Source organism: Onthophagus taurus, chromosome 5 (genome assembly GCF_036711975.1).
Source record: "Onthophagus taurus isolate NC chromosome 5, IU_Otau_3.0, whole genome shotgun sequence".
NCBI lineage: Eukaryota > Metazoa > Arthropoda > Insecta > Coleoptera > Scarabaeidae > Onthophagus > Onthophagus taurus.
The window spans coordinates 8,750,483-8,762,389 of NC_091970.1; the positions used below are offsets into that span (position 1 = coordinate 8,750,483).

The window sequence follows — 11,907 nt, forward strand, 5'->3', positions numbered from 1 at the left end:
ATCGGTGCATACTATAAAAAAACTTTTAGAACAAAAGTTGTAGCAAATTATATACTTAGCAATATTGCTCTGTTATACTTTTGCTCTCAGATGCACAGATATTGAGAAAAATACGAAATTATGAAAATTTTATGAATTTCGTCGTTTTGAAAGTACTTCATGGTAACACTTGGATATCGGAGCATGCTACAAAAAAACTTTTAGAACAAAAGTTGTAGCTAATTTCATTCTTAATAATATTGCTCTAATGTACTTTTGCTCTCAGATGCACAGATATTGAGAAAAATACGAAATTATGAAAATTTTATGAATTTCGTCGTTTGGAAAGTACTGCATGGTAACACTTGGATATCGGTGCATGCTATAAAAAAACTTTTAGAACAAAAGTTGTAGCAAATTATATACTTAGCAATATTGCTCTGTTATACTTTTGCTCTCTGATGCATAGATATCGAGAAAAATACGAAATTATGAAAATTTTATGAATTTTGTCGTTTTGAATGTACTTCATGGTATCACTTGGATATCGGAGCATGCTATAAAAAAACTTTTAGAACAAAAGTTGTAGCAAATTTCATTCTTAATAATATTGCTCTCTTATACTTTTGCTCTCAGAGGCATAGATATTGAGAAAAATACGAAAATATGAAAATTTTATGAATTTCGTCGTCTTGAAAGTACTGCATGGTAACACTTGGATATCGGAGCATGCTATAAAAAGCTTTTAGAACAAAAGTTGTAGCAAATTATATACTTAGCAATACTGCTCTCTTATACTTTTGCTCTCATATGCATAGATATTGAAAAAAATACGAAAATATGAAAATTTTATGAATTTCGTCGTTTTGAAAGTACTGCATGGTAACACTTGGATATCGGAGCATGCTATAAAAAAACTTTTAGAACAAAAGTTGTAACAAATTTTATACTTAGCAATATTGCTCTCTTATACTTTTGCTCTCAGATGCATAGATATTGAAAAAAATACGAAATTATGAAAATTTTATGAATTATAAAAAAACTTTTAAAACAAAAGTTGTAGCAAATTTCATTCTTAATAATATTGTTCTAATGTACTTTTGCTCTCAGATGCATAGATATTGAGAAAAATATGAAATTAGGAAAATTTTATGAATTTCGTCGTTTTGAATGTACTTCATGGTAACACTTGGATATCGGAGCATGCTATAAAAAAACTTTTAGAACAAAAGTTGTAACAAATTTTATACTTAGCAATATTGCTCTCTTATACTTTTGCTCTCAGATGCATAGATATTGAAAAAAATACGAAAATATGAGAATTTTATGAATTTCGTCGTTTTGAAAGTACTGCATGGTAACACTTGGATATCGGAGCATGCTATAAAAAAACTTTTAGAACAAAAGTTGTAACACTTTCTTCTGGCAGCAGTATCTAATCTTCTATTAGCAGTATTTAGTCTTCTATTATCAGTATCTTGTCCAGTATCTATTCTAGCAGTACCTGATCTTCTGTAAGCATTATTTACTCCTCCAATAACAGTATTTAGTTCAGTGCCAGCAGGACCTATCTTTCTACCAGCAGTAACTGGTCTTCTGCAAGCAGTATCTAGTCATCTATTAGTAGTATTTAGTCTTCCATCATCAGTATCTAGTCCAATGCCAACAACACCTACTTTTCTGCAAGCTGTATTTACTATTCGGCAAGCAGTAAGTAATCTTGTGCAAGCAGTACCTAGTCCAGTGTCAACAGTACCTAGTCTTCTACTAATAGTAACGGGTCTTCATCATCAATCATCGGATTTTATGAATCATTCTCCAACCTAACAGAAAGTGAATTGTTTGGAGGTTGAACTAATGTTAAGGTTAAGGAGATTTTGTTTGGTGTCAAGGTGTCCAGCAGGATTGAAACTGACATTCGCGGCCTTTCTTTCGCAGTGGAAGCGTATTTGTCAAGCACAATTGTAGACAACATGATCCTTTGGAATATAAATATTTTTTACACTAACTTTATATGAAAATCAAGAAAATATCTTCGAATTTTCCATATAAATAGAAAATTGATGTAATAAATCATGAAAAGTTTATTCACCGAAATAAGAACGCATTAAGAGAAAATGATACTGTGTATCATTGAAATACATAGTTATTTGCCGAGCAACACGCCCCCTCAATATAAACTGTTAGAGGCGGAGTTCCGGGGCTTAATATAAACACAAATAACCGGGTATAAATCTCCCGAATGGGGCCAATAATTTAAGGGAGGGCGCGACGTATGATAAATGAACGTCAGATGACCGCGAGCTATTTCAATATGAATAGATATACTCTGAAGGAAAATAATGTTGAAAGAATCATAATAACCGAGACTTGGTTTTAATTGTTTCTAATGATTAATGTTACTTACCCTTAAAAGACTTCCATCAATAACTTTTTGATGGAAATTAAAACAAGTAAAAAATAAATAAATTATTCTTACCGGTCCTTTTGGTTTCACATTTTTAACTTGCAACTTCTGCAAATGATTGGGAACCTCGTTTTTTTTCTTTTCCTTTTTATCTTCTTTAAATTTAGCCCTTTCGATCCTCCTCATTTTTTCAACATCGATTTCCTGTCCAATCATCTGTTTATTCGAATAAGATAAAGTTCTCGAACGCGTGCTCAAACTAAACACGGTTACCTCTTCTATATTCGGATCAACGTTGTAAACGTAATTTCCTTCGAACGTTCTTTCTTGGACGTAATTTAAATTGTAATCGATCATGATGTTAACGACGTTTTTTAAAACTTCCTTTTCTTGTTCAGTACAAAAATGTAAATTAACCGGTCTTAACGGCGGAACGATTATTTGACTTAAATAAGGTAAAATTTCCAAATTTAAAACGTTAGATTGAACGAATATCTTCACGGACGGTTTCATTCCTTTTAAAACTTCCTTAATCAACCCTTCCCGTTTTTGCGCCTTCGTTCGCATCTGAAACAACAATTAAGAAATATGGAAGAAATTTTTAAAGAGGTTCGAAAAGACGATTACTTATTAAAGGGAACGAAATTGGAAATCTACGAGAAAGAAAGCCCTCAAATGACATTTTTCCCTCCACCGCAGTTAATGACGTCTGAATTATAAACGAACCCTTTTCTCTTTTTTTTACAAACCCTTTGAAATAGTAAGGACCCACCGCCGACATCCAATCTCCCCCAAGTGAAGTGGATCAGGGCGACAAACCTTCCTGATCTGATACTTTTAAGCCGTAATTAGCATCTATGTTTACAAGAAAACTCAATGTTATACGGGGGGTAAGAAAAAAATTTTTTTTTAATAAATCAACAATTTACTCTTCTATAAGAAGTATTTAATATCGGGTTTTCTGCCTACAGAATCTAGTACAATCTTCTGCAAACAGTATCTAGTCTTCTGCAAGCAGTATTTAGTCTTTTGAGACCAGTATCTAGTCTTCTAGAAGCAATATCTAGTATTCTGCAAGCAGTATCAAGTCTTCTGCTAATAGTATCTACTCTTCTGCAACCAGCAAGTAAACTTCTGTAATTTTGTGAATTCTTATCCGTTCCAAAAGAGTCTGAATTATTTCTAGATGGAAGTTGGCCAAAGTGAAGAAGAACCATTATGAAGAAGACCATAATGAGGACTACAGAAATAACAACCTAAACACCAGGAACCAAGCATACAGTTGGAAGACGTTTGGACTTTCTTTATGCTTTTGCTAGAAAGAATGCTGGAAGATATCCATATCACAAGAAGGAATGAGACAAAATAGGAAGGACTAAATCCCATTGCAAGAAGAAAACAGAATTATTGGTTCTTTAGATAGTTGTTATCTTACAAAAAACCTTATCTTATGAACAGTGTTTTGAGTAACGATAGACATCAACTAGATAACGCATCAAGTGCCCAACGATCTCATTCAATTTTTGCTGTATATGTAAGAAAATAATGGATGAGGGAATCATCAAGTAGCAAAGTCAAATATGCCAAAAAGTCTCAAAAAAGGAAACCTCAAGATACCAAAGAACACAGGAAGTTGCAATCTTTCCCTTGGACTTTGATTATCAGAAAAGAGCAAAATCTAGAAAATAGTGTCTATAGTCTAGAGATCTCTGAGTTCAGGGCTATTGATGGTTACATTGAGGAATCAGAGTCTGCTATAAAAAAACTTTTACAACAAAAGTTGTAGCAAATTTCATTCTTAATAATATTGCTCTCTTATACTTTTGCTCTCAGATGCATAGATATCGAGAAAAATACGAAAATATGTAAAATTGACGAATTTGTTGCTTTTTAAAGTTGGTTACACTGGGCAATCTGAGCATGCTTCAAAAAAACTTTTAAAACAAAAGTTGTAGCAAATTTTATGCTTAGCAATATTGCTCTAACATACTTTTGCACTCAGAGGCATAGATATTGAGAAAAATACGAAATTATGAAAATTTTATGAATTTCGTTGTTTTGAAACTACTTCATGGTAACACTTGGATATCGGAGCATGCTATAAAAAAACTTTTGGAACAAAAGTTGTAGCAAATTTTATACTTAACAATATTGCTCTCTTATAGTTTTGCACTCAGAGGCATATATATTGAGAAAAATACGAAATTATGAAAATTTTATGAATTTCGTCGTTTTAAAAGTACTTCATGGTAACACTTGGATATCAGAGCATGCTATAAAAAAACTTTTAGAACAAAAGTTGTAGCAAATTTTATTCTTAATAATATTGCTCTCTTATAGTTTTGCACTCAGAGGCATAGATATTGAGAAAAATACGAAAATATGAAAATTTTATGAATTTCGTCGGTTTGAAAGTACGTCATGGTAACACTTGGATATCGGAGCATGTTATAAAAAAACTTTTAGAACAAAAGTTGTAGCAAATTTCATTCTTAACAATATTGCTCTCTTATAGTTTTGCACTCAGAGGCATAGATATTGAGAAAAATACGAAAATATGAAAATTTTATGAATTTCGTCGTTTTGAAAGTACTGCATGGTAACACTTGGATATCAGAGCATGCTATAAAAAAACTTTTAGAACAAAAGTTGTAGCAAATTTCATTCTTAACAATATTGCTGTCTTATACTTTCGCACTCAGAGGCATAGATATTGAAAAAAATATGAAAATTTTATGAATTTCGTAGTTTTGAAAGTACTTCATGGTAACACTTGGATATCAGAGCATGCTATAAAAAAACTTTTAGAACAAAAGTTGTAGCAAATTTTATTCTTAATAATATTGCTCTCTTATAGTTTTACACTCAGAGGCATAGATATTGAGAAAAATACGAAAATATGAAAATTTTATGAATTTCGTCGTTTTGAAAGTACTTCATGGTAACACTTGGATATCAGAGCATGCTATAAAAAAACTTTTAGAACAAAAGTTGTAGCAAATTTTATTCTTAATAATATTGCTCTCTTATAGTTTTGCTCTCAGAGGCATAGATATTGAGAAAAATACGAAATTATGAAAATTTTATGAATTTTGTCGTTTTGAAAGTACTGCATGGTAACACTTGGATATCGGAGCATGCCATAAAAAAACTTTTAGAACAAAAGTTGTAGCAAATTTCATTTTTAATAATATTCCTCTGTTATACTTTTGCTCTCAGATGCATAGATATCGAGAAAAATACGAAAATATGTAAAATTTACGAATTTGTTGCTTTTTAAAGTAGGTTACACTGGGGAATCTGAGCATGCTTCAAAAAAACTTTTAAAACAAAAGTTGTAGCAAATTTTATGCTTAGCAATATTGCTCTAATATACTTTTGCTCTCCGATGCCTAGATATTGAGAAAAATACGAAATTATGAAAATTTTATGAATTTCGTTGTTTTGAAAGTACTTCATGGTAACACTTAGATATCAGAGCATGCTGTAAAAAAACTTTTAGAACAAAAGTTGTAGCACATTTTATACTTAACTATATTGCTCTAATGTGCTTTTGCTCTCATATGCATAAATATTGAGAAAAATGCGAAATTATGAAAATTCTATGAATTTCGTCGTTTTGAAAGTACTGCATGGTAACACTTGGATATTGGAGCATGCTATAAAAAAACTTTTAAAACAAAAGTTGTAGCAAATTTCATTCTTAATAATATTGTTTTAATGTACTTTTGCTCTCAGATGCATAGATATTGAGAAAAATACGAAAATATGAAAATTTTATCAATTTCGTCGTTTTGAAAGTACTTCATGGTAACACTTGGATATCGGAGCATGTTATAAAAAAACTTTTAGAACAAAAGTTGTAGCAAATTTCATTCTTAACAATATTGCTCTCTTATAGTTTTGCACTCAGAGGCATAGATATTGAGAAAAATACGAAAATATGAAAATTTTATGAATTTCGTCGTTTTGAAAGTACTGCATGGTAACACTTGGATATCAGAGCATGCTATAAAAAAACTTTTAGAACAAAAGTTGTAGCAAATTTTATTCTTAATAATATTGCTCTCTTATAGTTTTGCTCTCCGATGCCTAGATATTGAGAAAAATACGAAATTATGAAAATTTTATGAATTTCGTCGTTTTGAAAGTACTGCATGGTAACACTTGGATATCAGAGCATGCTGTAAAAAAACTTTTAGAACAAAAGTTGTAGCAAATTTTATACTTAACAATATTGCTCTAATGTGCTTTTGCTCTCAGATGCATAAATATTGAGAAAAATACGAAATTATGAAAATTCTATGAATTTCGTCGTTTTGAAAGTACTGCATGGTAACACTTGGATATTGGAGCATGCTATAAAAAAACTTTTCGAACAAAAGTTGTAGCAAATTTCATTCTTAACAATATTGCTCTCTTATAGTTTTGCACTCAGAGGCATAGATATTGAGAAAAATACGAAAATATGAAAATTTTATGAATTTCGTCGTTTTGAAAGTACTGCATGGTAACACTTGGATATCAGAGCATGCTATAAAAAAACTTTTAGAACAAAAGTTGTAGCAAATTTCATTCTTAACAATATTGCTCTCTTATAGTTTTGCACTCAGAGGCATAGATATTGAGAAAAATACGAAAATATGAAAATTTTATGAATTTCGTCGTTTTGAAAGTACTTCATGGTAACACTTGGATATCGGAGCATGTTATAAAAAAACTTTTCGAACAAAAGTTGTAGCAAATTTCATTCTTAACAATATTGCTCTCTTATAGTTTTGCACTCAGAGGCATAGCTAGTGAGAAAAATACGAAAATATGAAAATGTTATGAATTTCGTCGTTTTGAAAGTACTGCATGGTAACACTTGGATATTGGAGCATGCTATAAAAAAACTTTTCGAACAAAAGTTGTAGCAAATTTCATTCTTAACAATATTGCTCTCTTATAGTTTTGCACTCAGAGGCATAGATATTGAGAAAAATACGAAATTATGAAAATTTTATGAATTTCGTCGTTTTGAAAGTACTGCATGGTAACACTTGGATATCGGAGCATGTTATAAAAAAACTTTTAGAACAAAAGTTGTAGCAAATTTCATTCTTAACAATATTGCTCTCTTATAGTTTTGCACTCAGAGGCATAGATATTGAGAAAAATACGAAAATATGAAAATTTTATGAATTTCGTCGTTTTGAAAGTACTTCATGGTAACACTTGGATATCGGAGCATGTTATAAAAAAACTTTTCGAACAAAAGTTGTAGCAAATTTCATTCTTAACAATATTGCTCTCTTATAGTTTTGCACTCAGAGGCATAGATATTGAGAAAAATACGAAAATATGAAAATTTTACGAATTTCGTCGTTTTGAAAGTACTTCATGGTAACACTTGGATATCGGAGCTTGTTATAAAAAAACTTTTAGAACAAAAGTTGTAGCAAATTTCATTCTTAACAATATTGCTCTCTTATAGTTTTGCACTCAGAGGCATAGATATTGAGAAAAATACGAAAATATGAAAATTTTATGAATTTCGTCGTTTTGAAAGTACTTCATGGTAACACTTGGATATCGGAGCATGTTATAAAAAAACTTTTAGAACAAAAATTGTAGCAAATTTCATTCTTAACAATATTGCTCTCTTATACTTTCGCACTCAGAGGCATAGATATTGAAAAAAATATGAAAATTTTATGAATTTCGTCGTTTTAAAAGTACTTCATGGTAACACTTGGATATCAGAGCATGCTATAAAAAAACTTTTAGAACAAAAGTTGTAGGAAATTTTATTCTTAATAATATTGTTCTCTTGCACTTTTGCTCTCAAACGCACAGATATTGAGAAAAATACGAAAATATGAAAATTTGACGAATTTCGTTGTTTGTTCAAGTTTATGTTATTTTTGTTATTTCGTTTCTACTTCTATCTGCCAATGCCGTCCACTTTTCTAATCAAGGGTGCAATTCAACATACTAAACTCATGGGTATTAAAAATGTGACGTAAAAGAGATCGAAGTAAAAATGTAGCCAAAAATATGGATAACATCAAAAAGAAATCAGAAAAATACTAAAAGGAAAGACAACAGAAGCAAGAAGAATAGTCAAAAAGAAGGAAGGATGCACTTCTAACGGTAACACCATAGGCAAGCATTTCGTCTTCAATTAATAAAGAGGTGGGGTTGAGTTCAGATATCCAAATATGGTTGGTAACATTACACAAAATAATGAAATTTCGTTGAGGCATTGGAAGTGACACATGAAAATGTCTGATGGCAATGATTATGCAGGAGAATGATCAAAATAAGTATTTTTGAATTCCTAAGAGTGGATTGAGAAATATTCTTGAATTTACGGTGAGAGCAAGTTGGAACATAGGGACCAGAATGGAATTCTGTTAAAAATTGTAATTTCGTAGTATGAATAGAACAATAACAATCAAATCAAGTTGAAGCATTGTTGGTTTGCATATTATGTTGATTGTTGTTCTTGGCTTTCCGCTACTTCTTTTTGCAGTCCCCATTCGGCTATAAACTATTCTTCACTGTTAGGGAACCCAATTTCGTCTCCAAATAATTTAGATTTTTGGAGTGGACAAGGATTCACAAAAACCACAAAAAATTACTTACTGATTGCAGTAGACTAGATACTGGTTGTAAAAGACCAGTTACTACTTGCAGAAGACTAAATACTGCTTAAAGAAGACTAGATACTGCTTGAAGAAGACTAAATACTGCTAATGAATCACTATTAACTCTGTTTACACAAAATTTCATGAATTTGTCTTTATTGTGATTTAAATAATTTTTTAACTCAATATAAAAAATGTATAATCCACACCCTGTATAGATCTAGTAACTAAGGTAAAAAGTGTAGTAAAAGCACCCCCAAATGAATTGAATCGCACTGTACAGAGTCTCGTTTAGCGCAAAACCCATTTTCCTAGTGTTTATTCGGCGAGAAGCCGTCCAAAGCACAAAGAGGTAATGACGCGGGGGGCCACTCAACACAAATTGGGTATTGTATGGGGTTGAATAGCATCCTTTGACCGAGCTGATAAAATCTCTTTAGCAGACGCGCGCTACTGAATGGAATAAAAAACGTGGAGGGGAAAAAAACGCGGTTCGCATAGGATTCGAATGAGACTATTAGCTCATACATACAGAAGTAGAAAAAGATGTTTACTTAAACTTAAAAACTCACCTCGAACCAAGCGTTGGGGTAGCTTATCTTTGGTCGAACAAACCCCGCGAACGCCAAGTGCCACGTCACAAAACCAAAGGGAAGGTAAACGCTTAAACTGTAATCTTGCTGAGATTGGATTCTTCTGTTTAAAATGTCGTTGAAACAAAACCATTCTTCCGCTTCGACGGTGCTTAAAAGCGAAGAATCTTTTATTTGTAACGTTGGGAAGTTTTCGAAAATTCCTTGAGTTAATCTTTCGTAATCGCCGAACGATTGGACGGTGTTTAAAATTTTTTTCGAACGATTTTTTGCTGTTTTTGCACGCTCAATTTGAAATATATCTTGCCAAACGGCAAATAAACCTTTTTGCATATCTTTTTGCCCTATATTCATTTTCCAAACGTCGCTTAACGTTACCGGCTTATTTTGTACTTTAAAAAAGTGTAAAATCGATAAACAAGCGCGAATATCGTTTTCAGTTTTTTCAGCCAAAGCTAAAAGTGCGCCTAAATCCGTTTTGATACCTTGGTGTCGTGAAATTTCATTTAATCGTTCCGCTAAACGGTTACTTGCAGTTGGGGGGAAATTTACAATAAATGATATTTGTCGCAAATTTCTTAAAGAGGGAACATAAACGTCGTTACAAATACAAATAATCGGCCGTTTTAAAACGTGTTTAATCCCTGATTTTGATTTTTTCTTTTTTGTCTCAATACCGTTTATAAACTTAATTAAATAATCTATAGAGTTAGTTGGGGCGCCATCGATTTCATCGAAAACTAAACAATTAGGGCGTTTATCCAAATCTAAAACTGATTTCATTGATGTTGCGTTTTCTAACGCGTTTCTAAAACTATCCAAATTGCGATCATCTGAAGCATTTATCTCCACTATGTTATAACCGCAATGTTTAGCCACCATATGAGCCAAAGTTGTTTTTCCTAAACCTGGTGGACCACATAATAAAGCAACTTTATATTTTGGTCGCCCATCCGGCTCCAATTCTAAAATTAATTCTTGTTTTTGAAACTTTTGAAATGGTTTATTTTTCAAATTTGCTGCAGATTGTTGTTTTATTTTAGGATTACGATGAAAAACCGCTTTATCCCATAATTTTAACCACTTCAACAATGTTCTATTTGTTGATTCATCGCTTAATAACTCGTAATATTTTTTTGGTTTATAAATTTCAACCCAAAGATCTTTATTGTTTTCTATTTGAAGCATTTCTTCGGGATTTATTGATTCTTGATTAGATGTTGATTCAAATTGTTTGTTAATCTAAAAAAAAATGTTTTTTAAATAAATTTTAATTAAAACGCCATCTATTTTTTAAAGTGCGAAGTTATTAAAAAAGAAAACTAGATGGCGCTATTACAAAAATCAAAATTATTTACATTTTCTTGAGCTTCTTTCCAAATATCATTAAAAGTAGACCCCATAACACCCCGAAAATTTGATTGTCGCGCGATCCTTTCGCGTTCTTCTTTCTCAAACATCTCCGAATGGTAACGAATATAAACTCTTTGTCCTTCCTGGTTCATTAACGCAATAAAGGAATACTTTGGAACACTTAGAGATATATTATCTGGATTATAGCTAATAGGGGTTGAATTTTCACTACTTAAAGCACTTGTAGGAACAATTCTTTCTCGGTTAGCTTTCCTCAATTGAACAATATGCTCAATAAGGGCTAAATCATCGTGATTCTCAGCATTTTTACGCTTTTTCTTGATATAAGGAGCGACATTTTCACTTAAAATATCATCTATATCACCAAATAACTCCTGAATACTTCTTTTATTAGTTACATTTTGAGTGTTTATAACGGTATCTTGAGATTTATCAGGTTGGGATGCTTTTGGAGGATTATTGTTAGGTTGAGAGTTTAATTCATTAAAATTTAAAGCCTTTTTCGCTTTTGGAGCATCTTCAACTTCTAAAATCAAGAAAAAAGTTGTTTAAAAAGTTTGTTGTTAACTACATAACCTCACTTATGTACTAATGATTAAAGTACCTTCTTGTTCGCGTAATAATTCGAGTTCATCTTCGTACATTAACTCAAATTCTTCTTCTTCTGTTGGATAATCCATGTTTTGTTACCTTTTATTTATTTATTTAATAATAATTATAATAACAATAGTTTTACGCGCCACAATCAAGAATCAAGATGCGTTTAGAGCGCCATCTTTTGTGAATTTAATTAATTATAACTAATAATTATAATAATTTATTGCACTTTATGCTTATTTCGTTATTATTGGTTAGTTTTATTATTTTGTTATAATAATTCGTAATAAAATTAATTGTATTTATGGATAATGTTGATATTAAG

At 31.3% G+C, this 11,907-nt stretch overlaps 1 protein-coding gene across 6 annotated transcripts in view; it reads right to left on the reverse strand.

Annotated features, from left to right (window-relative positions):
* The window catches only part of LOC111413401 (chromosome transmission fidelity protein 18 homolog), a 156,800-nt gene extending 145,038 nt beyond the window's left edge, over nucleotides 1-11,762 (reverse strand). For all 6 annotated transcript variants that reach the window (XR_011640317.1, XR_011640314.1, XR_011640315.1 and 3 more), the window contains exons 1-4: nucleotides 11,590-11,762; nucleotides 10,970-11,511; nucleotides 9,591-10,853; nucleotides 2,459-2,953 (exon numbers count right to left, since the gene is read on the reverse strand). Coding sequence is in view for 1 of the 6 variants with exons in the window: in XM_023044358.2 (XP_022900126.2) it covers nucleotides 2,459-2,953; nucleotides 9,591-10,853; nucleotides 10,970-11,511; nucleotides 11,590-11,665 (2,376 nt within the window). In the remaining 5 variants the exon portion in view is untranslated. The remainder of the gene's footprint in view (nucleotides 1-2,458; nucleotides 2,954-9,590; nucleotides 10,854-10,969; nucleotides 11,512-11,589) is intronic.
* Between the last annotated feature and the right edge of the window lie 145 nt (nucleotides 11,763-11,907).